Source organism: Bactrocera latifrons, unplaced genomic scaffold, assembly GCF_001853355.1.
Source record: "Bactrocera latifrons isolate USDA-ARS-PBARC rearing strain unplaced genomic scaffold, ASM185335v1 scaffold_21, whole genome shotgun sequence".
Lineage (NCBI taxonomy): Eukaryota > Metazoa > Arthropoda > Insecta > Diptera > Tephritidae > Bactrocera > Bactrocera latifrons.
The window spans coordinates 1,372,562-1,389,980 of NW_017535630.1; the positions used below are offsets into that span (position 1 = coordinate 1,372,562).

At 38.5% G+C, this 17,419-nt stretch overlaps 1 protein-coding gene across 1 annotated transcript in view; it reads left to right on the plus strand.

The window, feature by feature from the left end:
• Positions 1-17,182, plus strand: part of LOC108968308 — a 55,324-nt gene extending 38,142 nt beyond the window's left edge. Inside the window, exons 10-19 of the mRNA XM_018932256.1 lie at positions 4,515-4,609; positions 4,726-4,822; positions 4,965-5,057; positions 5,224-5,379; positions 7,083-8,667; positions 14,059-14,163; positions 14,277-14,458; positions 14,528-14,704; positions 14,773-15,095; positions 15,154-17,182. Of these exons, the coding sequence (XP_018787801.1) occupies positions 4,515-4,609; positions 4,726-4,822; positions 4,965-5,057; positions 5,224-5,379; positions 7,083-8,667; positions 14,059-14,163; positions 14,277-14,458; positions 14,528-14,704; positions 14,773-15,095; positions 15,154-16,919 (4,579 nt within the window). The 3' untranslated portion in view covers positions 16,920-17,182. The remainder of the gene's footprint in view (positions 1-4,514; positions 4,610-4,725; positions 4,823-4,964; positions 5,058-5,223; positions 5,380-7,082; positions 8,668-14,058; positions 14,164-14,276; positions 14,459-14,527; positions 14,705-14,772; positions 15,096-15,153) is intronic.
• The last annotated feature ends 237 nt before the right edge of the window (positions 17,183-17,419 follow it).

A 17,419-nucleotide genomic window follows, 5' to 3' on the forward strand; every position in this document is an offset into this window, starting at 1 on the left:
ATAATATTTTCTTAACACCGTGATGACATGTACCAAATATGGGTGAAATCGGTTCACAACCACGCCTGAAATCTCGATTATCACTTTATCATGCGAGAATATAAAATGTTCGGTGACACCCGAACTTAGCCCTTCCTTACTTGTTTGAAGCTCATGGGATTTCTATAGATCCAACGGTGGAGGGTAAGAGTGTAATGATGTACCGATTCGCATCAATGCTGTAGAAATTGAGTTAAATATTCCATTTTCAGAAAGTTTATCAGCTTAGCTCCTTCGAGCGTTAGGATGACAAAGTAGCTTACAGCTGGTGATAAAAAGGTAAAATATTCCGTCACTTGACTTGAGCTGTTAGTTAACGCTTCCATTAAAGCCCTACCGTATCATCTCGGGGATAAAACTTAACGTCTCTGGCGTATATAGTTATTGATTTATCGTGCTTTTAACAGTACCGTTATATGGGTGAGCGAGGTTATCATCCGATTTCATCTATTTTCACACTGTCGGCAGGAGTTCTTATTATATTTTTATACCTATTTTATAAGTTTCGGTTCTTGGCGTGTTGTGAGCGTGGCAGTAGTCCGATTATGTCCATCTACTTCGTACGTAGGAGGAACGACTTCGGCATTTTATTAAGTTTAACTAAGATCTTTGGCATTTAAAGCGCTTTGCTTTGAGTGAGAAATAGCCTTAGACATCAGTAACAAGGATTTAAGCAACATTCTCAATTAATTTTCCGAACCCAACACAGTAATTGTCAAGTATGGCAACTAATTGTAATATTAAACACATGTCGACACCAGCCAGGACAATAAATGACGTCTTTACTAAAATCGCGCATGCTGCTGATTTCCATGCCCCTGGGATTAGGACGATTATTTATGACCTATGGTCAAAACTTCTGAAGCACACATTTTACAAGCGACAATGAAACAAAAACATTGGCAAACATTTATTATAAGAATTTAATGGTCACGCGCGAGGCATTAACGAGCCCACATTTAAGTATTCACATATGTATATGCTGGCTTATTAGGAGATATCCATGAATTTGTTAGCAAATTGTTTGTGTGCGGCCTTAACGCACATATTAGTACACATACTTTTTGAGTCGGCACTCCATCCGCAAATAACCATGCAATTCAACACAAACGTAGCCGCGCATTAACACAAATATGTCGTCGGGAATTATGTTTATTTCGTAATTTAGCAACGATACTCGAAGAACACAACATTTTATACCCTGGACAAGGTATATTGAGTTCGCCACGAAGCTTGTAATACCTCAAAAATAAAACGTGGAGGACCTTATAGGAATACTTAAGTGAACAGCGTGACGAGCTCAGTCCCTCAGTTTTTGAAATATCGAAATGAAATTTTGCACACATCCCAAGAAGCTACTGCTTTGTGGAAATCACCGAATATCAGGGTCAAAATCCACAATAAATGTCAATTCCTTGTATTGACATTTTTTTTTCGAAAGGATGTCTTCACGGAAATTTACGTAGATTATTATCCAAAACGGCACTATAATCTCCAAAGAAATTGCTCAAAAGCGGCTACAATAACACATAGCTGCCATGCAAACTGACCGATCAAAATCAAGTTCTTAATGAAAAACTTTTTTATATTTTATATGAAGAACGTTATAGCTCCGGCGCAACCGAATCCAAGACTTCGTTTTTATTTTTTGTTTTACTACTCGTATTCCCATATTAACAAACTCCCAGCAGCCACATAAATTGACGCCATATCAACACCTCCATTCCTCTTCGGCTGCTGCGCGTGCATATGTATGTGTTTTACGTGTCCAGCATACGTCCACAGCGCCGTTATTGGGGAGAACTCGCTTTTATTGCCACTTTGGCGCATAGAATTTTATTTATTAAACATTTTTGCTGCGCATACGTGTATTGCTTTGCTGCCGACTTGCTTGTTGAAGCAAACACCACTTTATATGTATTACTGTTGCTGTTAACTTACGAGTATATGTGGGCGTGTGCTGTGCTTGCTTACATAAGTATGCTATTTACTGACCAGCTAATATATTTTATGATTTCTCTTTAGTTTATATTTATTATTATCTCTTGCTTTGTAGTGGCGCATAACTAATGCAATTGACTGGAGAAGTTAACGCCACGGCGTATGCGTAACCTACGACAATTGCTCGTGTGTTTATTGAGAGCCAATCGATAAAATTTCAAGAGGAGATTTTGAAACATCTAATAAATACATATTGTATTATATGTTTAATTTGCTCAAAGGAAATGAATTTGTGCGCGACTATTACTACTCGGTTAGTTTAATTTTAAATTACATCAGCAGTCATGCGAGTTCAAGTTTTATTAAAATCAAGTTTTCCTTTTATGAAGATAACCAAAATACGCAAGTGCGAAATTATTTAAAATTCATAATTTTTTTTTTTTTTAATTTGTAGTAAAATTTTGTTTTATTGAATCCACCATAATCTTTGTTTTGGGTATAAAAATTAATTTTGAAATTATATTAAAAATTAGGCAATTATTTTTAATTAAGATTAACATCAGTATTATAAAATGTAACATTTTTTATTTAATTTTTACAACAATTGTATTTTTAATATATTATTTTCAGCCTTGGTCCTACATGATTTTGTGAAAAAATAAACAAAGTTTTAGTGTTTGGATTTAAAAATACATTTTATTTAAAGACTTCTTCAACTAGACACCTGTTATTATAATATAATATTTCCCTATTAAATATATAAACCATAAATAACTTGATATTCAGTATTTTGGTGAGAATAATATTGAAATAGGTATGTATAAATATCCTACTACTAGAGCTAGCAAATATACGGCAAATATTAGCTCTGACGTTGTTAATTTTGTATATTCAATAATGAATAACTCAGAATTATTGGAAAAATCAGTCAACTAATCGAAATAATTTTCAATTTAAGCTAAGCTGAGATGTTTATAATATTTTAAGCTCCTTGTATTATCCAAATATCAGACAGGATTTGTCCGAAAAGTAATACGACTGGTCGATTTAAAAAATTTATTGAATCAATCGGTACAATTTTTTAAAAACTTTCAAAGAAGTCGCACTTCTGCGTCGATGCAGGACCGCCAGTGCGACTGAAGCCTTTAGAGCCGAGATGCATGCTGTTTAAATCTCCCCTGTCGCCTCAAAATGCTTACCTTCCATCGGTCTTTTAAGGCAAGGAAACAAATAAAAGTCTGAGGGGCGACTTCTGGGCTGTAGAGCGGCTACGGAAGCGTTGGGATGCCATCCTTGGGTAGGTAGCTTTTCACAAAAAAAGAATTGTGAGCCGAGGCGTTGTCGTTGTGCAACTTCCAATCGGCTACGATGCCTTGTCGGACCCGATTTAGCCTTTGTTTGAGTCTCTTGAGGACTTCGACGTAAAACTTGACGCTGACGGTTTGTCCAGCAGGAACAAATTGAGGATGGACGATGCCTTTGATGCTAAAAAAGACAATGAGCATCGTTTTTACTTTGAATTTGCTCTTTCATCAGCGACCTCTTCCCGGCCCCATACAATACTATCTCAAACTATAACGACGGGTCCAAAATTCGCTGTTGAGTAGGAACGTAGGTATACTACGAGTATCTTTATATCTCTCTACATCCGACTACCAAACTTAGTAAACATCTTCCAAGCAGAAGTACTAGGCATATAGAACGTGGCAAACAAATGTAAGAAGGCTTTAAGCTTATTGGCAGGTCAACTTTACTTGTCCATAAGTTGCGTTCACGGTCATAGGAATATTTTCGCCAACAAAAAGTGAACGAGCTGGTCAAATCACGAACGTCTATAGACAAGTACGACTCGGAGACCATACCATGACCGCTATGAATAATCAGGAGGGAGATAAATTCCCAGTTTTAACAAATAGTTTACAAGACAAGAAGTAAGGAAAAGTATATATAGACTAAGAACCATCATAACGTCGTATTGGATATTTGGAAAACACGTGTTAAAAATGGAAACGCGTCATTACAATATTTGTCACAGATACCAACACAAAACGAGTAAGGGAACGGCTATACACTTCCTCTGCGTGTGTCCTGCTCTATCAGAACCCCAATATTGAACTATGATAAGGTAAAGCAATATTTAACAGTGTTACGAATATTGCATCAAAAAGCCACATTTAGCGATACTTGAGCCCGAAGAACTCAAGACTCTATCCTGTCTAGCTCATGCCAACCAACTGAGAGTTTTAAAAATAATCAAAATTTTTCGATGTAATGATGTTTTTATTGGAAGTTTTTCATATGAAAACAAAACTGGAGGTTTATGCATATGGGTATGCCATCAGACGTGCCAAAAACCTCCTGTGATTAACCCAAAAATTTGGAAATATTATTAAAATCCCAATCTAATGTTCCATTCCTTTTCTAACTAGTTAAAAACTAATTATAATAAAAAAATCAATAAATTAAGTAGTTCTAGAACATTTTTTTCGAAACAATAACAGTTTTAATACAAATTTGATTTTACTATTTCACAGAATGGCCGAAAACTCCCGAAACTCTAAACTCTCTCTCAAAGATGACGAATGCACTTTTACTTGGAAACTTTTCACCGGTTGGGATTTCATGATTGGTAAGCTCAATAAAAACAATTGACAATTAATAATAATATAATTCTTTATTCTCTTCATTAATTCCTTTGTTTAACGCAAATATTCCACTGACTTCCTTCAATTATTTGCATTTCAGGCCACGCCGAAACAGCGCACAACCGAATCGCCTCGGTGGTGGTCGGCTTCAAGGAGGTTTTGCTTGAAGAAGCCGAAAAGAAGAAGGATAATCGCAAGTGAGCCTCAAACTTAATTAATTAGTTGTCGGCGAGCAATTTTAAATGCCGGCATTTTTAACTTCAACATATGCTTTATTGTTTGCCACTTCTTTTTCTCCTTCTCTTTGGTTTACTTTCCGTATTCGGCGTGATTTCGCAGTTGGCGCATAATCCTGCAGCGCATTCTGGTGAATCTGGTTGTGATGGGTTTATTGGCTGCCTCCGCTTACACCGTCGTCGAGTTGGTTAATCAGTGAGTACCGTTATGTGTAGCGGCATTGATTTTGCCTTGGCGTATCTTTTATGTTCTTCGTATGCAACACGCGTGTGATTTTTTATTACAAATTGAATTTTTCAATACTTTGTCTGCCTGCGACGGCTTTCGCATTGATTTTGCTCTTTCGTTACTTTTCGCACAGCTCGGAGCAATTGGCGCGTAATGGCAATTTACTGAGTCGCAATGCGGTTAACATCACCATCACGCTGCTGGCGTTCTTCATGCCCATGATATTCGACGCATTGGGATTATTCGAAAATTGGCATCCGCGACAGCAGTTGCGCTTGCAACTGGCACGGTACGGTAACGGTTATTTTTATTTAAAGCACAGAGATTATGAATGCATGAATGTGATTTTTCGAATATTTAAAACTTTAGGGAACTAAATATACACAAATGTTAGGTTATGTTTAATTTCAATACTTTTATTCAATCACTTTAACTCTCGACTATTGACAATGATCTGAGATTTTCGATTTCCAAGAATACCAGAAATATTTATTTTGATTAATCTGAAAAATGTGGTCCGTTTCCTTGATTATTTAATTTTTGTCGTTCCAAAAATTTACTTTTGTTTTAATATTCTTTAACAAACTTTCAAATAATTTTAATGTTCTCCATTCTCCTATTCTCCATTGTCAGCTGGGACTCTCTTCGCTTTTACAAAGCTTTTCAATTAAATGTTTACCTTTCGATTTGACTAGCTTTGTGATAACCTGGTTCCAAAAGAGATCCGAATATTTACCATCTCTTGTCTTAAAATAGAAACATTTTGTCTCACATGAACAGCTTATATCGTCGGTCCTTGTAGTACCGAAACCTCTTATAATATTCATCATATGTCAATTTCGACTATGTCTCATGATTCGCCGAAGATATAAATGAGGAGATATTTGAACCTCAGCGGTTAAAGCCGAGTTTAAAATAGCGCGCCAGTCGTTTTATCATTTCTGCAATTTGAAGCCAATTCGAGATACTAAGTGCAGCCAGGTCACTCTCCACTAGGTCTTTCCTATAGAGTAGAGGTCCTCCCGTTCCTCTACTTCCCACGACGGGTACTGTACGTTCAGAGCTGGAGCGTTTTCATCCATTTGGACTTCTTCTCCATGTACTTTTTGAAATTTTCGTTCGACAGATTTTTTAGCCCCACATATATAAATAACTGGTGGAAAATTTCCAGTTAGAACTTTTACGATTGCGGTAGGGAGCGGACCAAAAAATTTCCAACTTTAGTAAAGTTCAAGTTGAGTAACATGGTGGACGTAATCACAAGGCACTTTCCTCTTAAATGTCACCCTCATAAAATTAGTATAGTGAAATACAGGTCATGAGCGGATGATGATAAAAGGTTAGAATATATCCTTTGCAAATGACAAACCTGCAGCTGGCTGAGGCGGCATGGAAAATCCGTGGCTTTCAAAGTTCCAAACTGATAGTAAAAATGCTTAAAAAATCACCGAGTAGCTGAATATTGTTAAGTTGAGGGTACCAAGTTGCTAAATGTGCTCTAAAATTGAGTCTCATGATAGCTTAAGTTCTCCAAGTACAAGGAACTAGTACGAAGATCACTATAATATCCATAATTCTTTGTTTCTCCAATTTGTTACTCAAGATTAATCATTAAACGGATTTTGGCCGATTTCATCAATACAAATTATTTTTAAAAATTGGGCTTTCACCTCTGGTAGACTTGAATAAGCATTAATTGGTTCGAGAGTAATTACTAATTCTTTGACTGTGCGGCATTTCCACCTCCTCGTCTTTAGCTAAAGAAAGCAGTTTGATAAATATATTCTTTCAATCCATTTTGTTTTTATAAAATATGATTTCCCTTGTGGTCTTAAAGGAATGAACAGATCATTTATTTATATGCATAGATTCAGTTGTTCTTAGTAGACTAAATTTATCGCGAAAGCCTTCTTTATGGCGAAGACGATAAATAGAATTCATCTAATTGCGATTTCTCTCGCTAATATTATATGTTCTTCTCCTCCCTCCTAGCATCATGATACTCAACATGCTCAACTTGTATTCGCTGATGTTCTCCTTCATCTACAACATCGACAGCAAGGAAGGACCCTTGCAGACGCTCAAGGAGCGCTACGATAACTCAACCTATGCCTTGAATAATTTAACAATAGTGATGGATGGCTATAGAAGCAACAACACAAATAGCACAGCAATAGGAATAGCGCTGGCACATCTCAACCTGAGTACCACCAATCTGGTAACCACGACCACAGCTGCCACAACAACACTTTACGGCTTGGTCACACGATTGCGATGCCGCAATATTACAATGAAATGCTCAAAACCAACACGTATCAACAATCGGAATTTCACAACAGCAACAACATTACTGCTACTCAATCTAAGCACCTCAACGTTGTTGCCACACATCACCACCAACACAGAGTCGGCCATGACGAATGTATGGACGACGCTGCCCACCACAATGCCACCTGTCACAACAGATATCGATACAACAACGTTAACGCCGCATCAACAAGAAGAGTGGAGCACGGCACAGTTCAATGCGATAACCGCAACAGCAGCAACAACAATAACAGCAGCATCCACTACACCAGCCACCGATGCAACATCGACCACAATAACAGATTATACGGAGAGCACCACAACACAAACCGAAACGACGGATGCATCCACATTGCCACAGTCCACCTCAACTACAACAACAGCGCCGGGAAGTGATCGTTTCTTTGACTACATGGATTATTTCGTTGGTATGCCGCTAGAGCTTAGCGACTCACAAGAAGTGGCGAGTGCAACGGAGACAACGCTTAGCGGCACGAGCGGCACAACCGAAAATGTGCGCCGTGCTAGAAATGGCAAGAATTTACGAGATTTGCAACGTAAACCCCGGCAAGCCGTACTGTCGGCTTTGTACGAGGCAACACAGCGTGCGCCGACGGGCCGTTACAGTCGTCAGTTGAATGACAGACGCAGACAAAGTGACCGTGACAACGAAGCCTACACCGACAGCAGTGCTGCGACTATCACCGCTTACACGGTAGAGGAAAGTACGCCCGGAGCTCAACAGCAACAGCCACAAAACGAGTCCTTACCGACGCTATATGTCAATACGAAATTGCTGGGTGAAGTGCTGGCTTATTTCACCAGTTCGACATCGACCGTTGAGCCAACGACTACAAAGTTGCCGTCTACCACAACGGCTGTAGTAACGACGACAACGACTACAACAACTTCCACACCGCCAACAACTACAACGGAATCTGATGGCAGCACTACTGCATTCTTCTTAGCCGAAGATGATATCATTGACGAGTCCGCTACCGTCAATTATGACACTAATGAATTCGATGAAGATAATTTCGAGACTTGCGTGCGCACCATTTGTGATACTTACCCCGAGGAAGAGGTAACAATCACAGATCTGGATGCAACTGCCACACCTACGACACCTTCATTGACACCGATGGAAATATTCGAGAAGAAAATGTTTGAGGTGAAGCTTGATATACAGCAGGTGCAACGCAATTTGACCAGCATGTGTTGGGAGACGTCGCTGGGTCAGGAGCTGGCAAAGGTTATCGTTTCAGATGGGGTAAGTATGCACAGATTGGAAACATTGAGCTTCTATTTATAGTTTGGGATCTTGTTATCGAGAGTTGCCTAGTCTACTGTAGCAAATAAGCTCATATAAAGAGTCATGTGTAAGAACCTTTAATGCCATGCCATGTTCGAATAGCATCCTGCCGAAGTGATAGAGGAGCTTCTATGAGATTTTAAGCTTTATAAAATCCGGAAATAACTTTTAGAAGCTCAAATAATTCACTGCTAGCCTTATTTCTGATATGAAAACAGGTGAACGAAAAAATAACCGCCAAATCAAAATTAAACAAAGGGTTTACTTCTTTCTTTCTGGTAGAAATTAACAATTCTTATAAACTTTTTTAAATTAATTATAGACTTGATTAGACCTACTTAAACGTAGTTTTCATAGATATCGAAGTTTTTTTGAGCCGTTAGATGATTTAAGAGGCAGATGTCGGAATATGTTTCCTCTTCAATAAGATCCTTGCGAATTTTGAAAAATGTATCTTACATTTTCAGCATTTCTGGTTCAAATATAATTCGAATGCTTTCGAAATTATCAAACTATAGTTGATTATATCATTCTAAACAATAGCTCCCAACTAAAGCTATTTGAAATGTCCACCCTCGTGAGACAAGCTGCCACACTCTGCTTTTGTTTTGAAGACTAGCAACCGTCCACTGTTTCACAAGTTCAACATGCTTTAAAGCAGCTAAGACATTCGCTGTTTCATAAGTTCAACATGCTTTAAAGCAGCTAAATAAAACACTGAGAATGAGAAATTAACCAAACAACTTTCAAATTGCTATCAAAACTTTCGCGTAAAAGCCATTCAACGTCCGGCATTAGCATACGCCAACTACTGTCACCCCAGCACAACAATCTTCAGGCTTCTGGGCACTTTTGCACTTCAAACTCAGTCGCAGAAGTGTTGAAGTTTATTTTTGCACACGCTTTCGGCAATGTAGAAATCAAAGGTCAATCTTTAAACAAAATTTTACATTACTTCTATGATTGTCAGTTTTCAGTAGCTTTTCCAGTCTTCATGGCATGTGCAAAGTTTGGTTGAGTGCATGATTTTGTGTTTGGACACAATAGGGTGAGTTCTCATTTTTCGAATTGATTAAAAATTTCTATTTTAGTTCAAGAAGTTGTCCTGCTTAAAGAATGGGTGGGTTACAAAAGAACTTATTTACGAATTTTATAGATATTACGCTTGACTTATCCAGGTAAGAATTCTTTGTTTTTCTGGTTGCATACTTATATTTCAGTGATAAAGAACCCTTTATCGTTGTAGACAAAATAGACTTTCTAAAGAAGCTTTGCATGAAGCGTAGACATTTTTTGTGGGTTATAGCAGATGCTATGATCATGAAGATATTTCCCGCAATTCTCTCGATCTGTCAACTCTATTCTGCAAGTGTGAGTCACCACCAGACCACTAATAGCTACGTATTAGAAACTTATTTAAAAAAAAAAGTGTAATAACTGCAACCTGGCTTCACTTGGAATATCTAATTGGCGCCACGTAGCGAAAAGAAAGTCGTTTCTTCTGCGCGCTGTTGTTAACTCGGCTATAATCGCGTAAGCGGTGTCTACGCCAATCAAGAAGAAGAAGATAATAACTGCATTCACCCGAGGACCCTTTTGTCGGCCAACCCAGTTCTAAGTAGGCGAAGGAAAGACAAGGAAAGCCTGCTCGCCTGGTACGCTTTGTGTTCTTATTCGCGGCAACGCAATTTGCAATTCTTCATTCTGTGAAACTTAAGGAAATAACGGAAGTATCAATTTGGGTCAATTGAAAAGTCTCCTGTTTAATACATGAAAAGCAGTACCAGCATTAAATGCAAATGAGTTTTCGTTGGGTTTATTCTTCATACAGCGCGGGTATAAATTTGATAGTCGTCCGATCATTAGTTACTTTTTGAAAGAAAAAATAATAATACAGTTCAAGCAAAAATTTGGCATGCCGAGGAGTTGGTGGACACTGCCTCAGCAAAAGCAACCATCAAGGGTTGATTTGCTAAGCTTAGACGTGGTGCTCGTAGACGGTGAACGAAGTGGACGCCCTAAAGAGGTCGTTATCGACAAAAAGCTCACAAAATAATTTTGGATCGCCGTGAAGTGAAGTTGTAAGAGATGGCTGACACTCTAAGGATATCAGTACATTATTTCATTCACAAATATTTGGGCATTATAAAGTTCTGAGCAAAGTGGATGCCGCGCGAGCTCTCTATTGACCAAAAAGAACTACGAATTGATGATGCAGAGAACTATTGGGACAACGGATGAAATATTACTGCATCATTTCACTCCGAACTGGAGTCGACAGTCACCTGAGTGGACTAAGCACGATGAACTCGTTTCAGAGCTTTGAAAACGTAAGAGTCGACTAGCAAGGTTATAGCGCCTGTATTTTGTGTAGCGCTTGGAATAATTTTTATTGACCACCTTGAAAAAGTGCAGACCATTGAATTTACTATTAAAACGATTTTGTTGTTTCATCACGAGTCAGAAAAAAGATATCAAAATCCATGAACTGGGCTTCGACTTACTTCTGAATCTATCGTATTGTCCAGATCTGGCCAAAAGCGTCTATTTTCTGTTCTCAGATCGAAAAAGAATGTGCGATGAGTAAAACTTTCGTCGAATAAAGAGGTGATCGCCGAACCTGAGGCCTATTTGGAAGCAACGTACAATTCGTGCTATAAAAATGGTATCAAAGAGATGGAGGGTCGGAGGCGAACGAATACAAAAAACAAAAAAAAAAGCGAATTTCGCACCAAAAAAAGGGTTTTTGGTAAATGGGGACTTTTACTATTTTGGGAGGCCTTCGATAGTTTAAGAATAATGTCTATTCTTTAGATTCTGTTTTAAGAAAAAGGTAACACGACGTCATGCAATATGCAGCCTCATAATTATGCAATAAATAAGAAAAAATGAGCAGAATCTAGTTTTATGTTAAGTTCATAATTGACCGATTTTTGACAGTTGACATCTCCTACAAATTAGCGTGTTAAAACCCTACAGTTTCTGTCTTATAAAATATGTAACTAGTTGAACTCTTAGCATACAGTAGTTATAAAGCACTTCACAACTAGTCCTTCCTTCCACTGGTTGTGTTCAGTCATGCATCTACATACATACATATATTTACATATGTATGCCTGAGTGTGTGCAAGTGGTTTGTGCGAAACTCCACCTCAGTGTAAAATAAATATGTGTGTGTAGTTAATACTTTGTGAAAACACGCCATAAGCCCTCTCGAGTGTACTCATGGTCGCATGTACACTTGTGTGCGTATGAGTGCATATCAAGGATTGCAGCTTTTGCGCATAATTAGCTACTTAACTTTTCCTTTCGTACTCTGATAATGAGCTGAAACTAAGTTGAGTGCTTGTTTAAAAAGTGTTACAGCGTTTTCATCCGTTATTTCGCAGACGCCAATTTGTACGTATACGAGTATGAATAAATCAAAAGTGGAAGTGAAAACTATAGCATAATGTGTGTTAATGTAACGGGGATGATTTTATTTGGCTCATGCGGGCTAGATAAAGCTACGGCACTATTTTATGAATTTGTGGAAAAATTTGACTGAATCATTTTATTACATATGGGTTGGACTTAATAGGATTATGAAAATTAGCGTTTCTTTATATAAGTTGAAGGCGAAATTATTGGATAAGATAAATAAGAAAATTTAGGTTCCTAGTCATTTTTCGAAAGTTAATTTTCTTTAAGTTTGGAATTTTTATAGACTTTTTGTCCAGATAACCAATTTAATGTTATTTGATTCATCAATAAATGTAACCGGATTTGTCAGAAATACTATAGCTCATGTTTCTTTTGAGATAAGCACCATTTTATTCAAAAAGATCCGAATATTTTAAAATCCTACTTGATTTCCGTTGTTAGTAAATTAATCAAGATTCAGCGATTTTCTAAGTTTATCTCTGATACCGTTCTAGAAGATGAAAACGTCGTATATAACTGACTCATGGAGTCCATGTGGATTACTACCTGACCAACAACGCATATTTGACGAAGCCTTTCAGTCAGAAATGAGCCTCATCGCTGAATATGTTCATTTGAAGTTGTTACTCAGCGCAATTCACGAACATAAGACGATGATTCTTCAATTGATGCGCTAGCGGCAGCAATATTCTCAACACCATGGGAACTTCGTTGCTACACTGGCACTGGAACATTTTGTACTTTGTGGATTCAAATTTGTCTACTAGTCCCTCAATTGTTAGACTGACAGGACGATTATAACGAACATAAATTGGACATAGCGCTCTTAAAGTTGAGGCCACTGACTCTGAATTTAAGTAGTCTATTTTAATAATTTCGACTCGTTGTTAGGTCGTATATCTTTCAATGCTGAAATTGTAAACCTTACTGAAGAAAAATTACAAAAGAGCGGGAAAAATATGGCATCGTTTCCTATCCCTATCAATCCGCTTTTGTAGCGTCCTTATTGAAAAACACGTTACATACGTTTATGTAGCATTATATGAACTCAGGGTCAAACCTTGAATCGAACGATATTAAAGTTTTCATCCTTCAAAAGTAAGCACTCACGATATCAAGAAAAAATTTGGGATGATCTCATTTCACTACGTCTTTGCCTTACGACAGACCTCTGCTATATGAGCTGGAACGAAATCAAAAACTTTCCCGTAAAGGGTTAATATACTATATAATAGTTGTCATCTATATTAGAAATTAATTATAGTAAAAATAGACTGGCTAGTGATGATAAACTAATCGTTTATTTTGAAACTTAAGAACATTACTCAGTTCATCTGAGATACGATCACATATTAGCATTAGCTGGGAAAAAATTATGTAGACTTTTGCACAAAATTACAATCTATCATAAGAATTTAACTGAGTCCAGTTGCAAGTGGTGATCCAAGTCATTAATATGGTTGCCTGAATACAGTGAAACGCATACGAGGAAGCTGCAAACATGTCAGAATACTGCACTCCGCACTACGACAGGTTGCCTCTTGATGTTTCCCATCGAACACCTGCATAGTGAGGTGAGGTGCTCCCAGTAAAGGAGCATAAGGAACTCCTTTTCCAGCAGTTTCTGTTGGCAGTGCTCCCGCAGAAATCATACCTGCAGTCGCCTGTCATTATAGCTCTCTTTACTGATTCTTCATTATATATATATATATATTTTTTTTTTTTTGTTATAAATTTTATCGATATTACATAATTTCTATACCTCACCATGTACTTCCAGTGGTTCCTAATCTTTCTAACGTGGTTTTGTCTGAGATCATAGCTCGGTTTTCTATTTATTACTCTGTCGACTTTATCACACAGTACTATTTTATAGTTTTGCTCAAAGATCTTTAATAATATTTTATTTCCTTAATTCTCTCCCAGCTACTATCTCTCTTCGCTCCGCTTTGTGTCGATTTTTTACGCGCTCTGTTTGTACGCTACCTAAATAAGCATTGGTGCTGGGACATGGAGAAGACATTTCCACAGGTAAGTGTAAGACGCACCACATAATAATTGTAATAAATTCCATATAATCATCTCTTACCTTCTCTTCGACTAACTTTTTTTTTTTTTTTTTTTTACTAAAAACTCTCACACAGTACGGTGACTTCAAAATCGCCGAGAATATTTTGAATCTGATCATTAATCAGGGTCAAGTGTGGATGGGCATATTCTTTTCGCCCGGTTTGGTGTTGGTGAGTCTGGTTAAATTAATGATATTGATGTACTTCCGTTCGTGGATCGTGTTGACGTGTAATGTGCCACACGAGGTAGTCTTCAAGTAAGTGTTGAATCAAAATTATAGATGTGGACCCAAACTCAATGAGATCTCTTACTTATTTCACCACAGAGCATCAAAGTCGAACAATTTCTACCTTGCTCTACTGCTAACCATGCTCTTTCTCTGTGTGCTGCCGGTGAGTTACGCGATTGTGTGGCTGCGTCCTTCATGGCATTGCGGTCCATTCTCCACATATAACCGCATTTCAGATTTTGTAACCAGTGCGACACAGGAAGCACTACCTAAGTAAGTTGTGGGTAAAATAAACCTGGTTTCTTTTTTAATGAATACTTCGGTTATCCCGTAACTTATAGGCAATTGCATAGACCACTTGGCTATTTGACCTCAGCAAGCACTGTGATACCGCTGCTGCTTCTGCTCATTCTGATCATATATTATTTGGTCTCATTGACGGGCGCACTGCGTGAAGCCAATCAGGATCTGCGAACTCAACTGCAAAAGGAGCGTGAGGAGGAACGTAAGAAAATCTTTAAAGTACCAGAAACGAAGCCCGTCGAGAATAGCGCAGCCGCGTTGACCAGCAGATGGCGCAAGGTGTTGGAAGCTTCGTCGCCGGTGACACCAACACCACCGCCGGATTTCGAAAGTGAAGAGTACAAAAATAAAGCCAGAAAAGGTAAGTGCAAAGATAACGATTGGATCACTAAAAAAACTTCACTCCTTCCTTCCACCAGAATTGATTTCACGCATCATGAAAGAGGCGCTACGCAAGGGATCTGCTACATCGGATGACGACTCCGTTAATCGACACGGGCGAGACGATGACGATACGGACACGGAACACCATGACTCACTGCCACACGATGAAGATGGAAGAGACAAAAATTTGGGCTTATCAAAATTACAACAAATAAGGCGAACGCGGAAACCTTCGTTGGTAGACATCGTGCAAATTGCCAAGAGCGAACGTGAGCGCGAACAGCGTGCCTCATTATCTGTGAAGGAAAGAAGTAAAAGTGAAAAGCAGACAAGAAGAGATAAAGAAAGAGATAGAAGTAAAGAAAGAGAAGCAAAAGACGTCGAGAAGGTTGAAGCCGAAAAGAAAGAAAATGAAATTGAAAGTCGGAAGGAAAAGGCGAAAAATAAGGATGATATTAAAAAAGAGGAAGAAAACAAAGAGTCAGAAAAAGCGGATGATAGTACCAAAGATAGGGCAAATGGAAGTAAAAAAAGCAAAACGAGCAAGAAAGATAAGAACAAAAGCGAACCAGATGAGAAACGCCAATCAGAAGACGAAGAATATTGTAGGTCTGAAACTCTGCCTAAAACCAAAAAAAACCAAACCACAAATGGCAGAGCTTCGAAGCAAGACATAGATACGGATAATGATCCCGATACAAATACACGTATAGTAAACGAACGCCGTCAAAGTTTGTTGCGCAAAAAACGTGAAGACGATCAACCGGCTATCAGACCAACCACACCTTTGCCTGAGAAAACAGAAAATCAAACAACAAAAGCGGCAGCAACGCCACCACAGCGTGCAGAAGAGAAGAAAAGTAATTTTGTGATTGTTGATGAGAAGACACCGACGGCTGGCGAAAAGGAGAAACAAGCACCAGCCAAGCATCGCTCTTTTAGTGTACGTGGTGGTACTTTTAAATTTCGACGTCCAAAACCCAAACCCATTGAAACTGCAGCAGAGGCGCAGGTCTTTAAGTTTGATGAAAGATCGCTGGAGAATACAAATAACGGTAAGCTAGGCAAGGCGACGGAGCCACCACGCAGCGCTTCACCTCCAGCGTCACAACGTACAAACGATGGCCTTATAACACCGACATTTGTCAATCCGGAGAAACTTTTAAATCTCTCACGTCAAGGACGTAAGAAAATTGGCACACTCTTCGCGCTTGTACGCGATACAGTAAACACCAAATGGAATGATGATGAGCAATCACCGAGCAGCAGTGGTGGACCGACAACACCAAAGTTTCCCGTTACACCAGAGACCGCCAAAAATAACAATGACGACGCCATTGCAATCGAGATACCTTCAACGCCTGAGCCCGAAATCGCAGCCAAACCACATTTTCCCACAACAATTCCCGAAATCACTATTGAACCGAAAGTTGCAGCACCCTGCTATCCAACAACGGCGTCGGATATTAATTTGAGCGATTCGGAAGCGCTGGACAAACCTGGTCCCATATATCAACCGCCGTTGCAACGTCGCAAACCCATTGAACGTGCGCAAGCTACGCGTCAAGACTCACAAACATCGGTTTGGTCCGATAATATACCAACAATTACCATTAGTACAACGGGCAGTGATGAGTGCATTCCCAAGGTGGATCCAGAGAAGAAATTCACCACACCGATCATACCAGTCGCCGCGATTGCGCCACTCAAAGAGAGTGTGGTTATGACCGTTACGAAATCAGCGCCGCCTAGTCCGGATCCCAAAGTGAAAGTCATTAAGATCGACATTGAAGATAAATAGTTCACGAACTGCGGCTAAACTTTTTCATTGCAGCGGACAAGAAAGTGCCTTCATAAACTCTAAACGGAGACCAAGTTGTTACTTCCTCTAATGTCTAATGGTGGAGTAGCAGTAATTTGCGTATTTCGACGCAATTTGCAACTTGTCCATAATTATATACCAGTCTACTGTATTTACTTGCATTTTATAGAGATACTTTCAGTAGTAGAAAAGTTCAAATAAATTTCAACGTAAAATACGTGGCATAAAAAATTGGGCGAAGAAAATTGTAGTTTCGAAAAACACATAAAATACATAAATAGCTCTTGCAACAAATTTTAAACTATTCTTTCTTTTTCGAGTTTTATCATTTTAAATACTAATTAACTAAATGAGTGGAGTATTACCATTCATTGGGATCTTAGTTGACAGGCTACGCTTTGGAATTTGCTATGAAACTTATCATTAAATTTGATCATTTTGTGATAACTTGAAGTCCAGAATTACACTCCCTTTTAGTC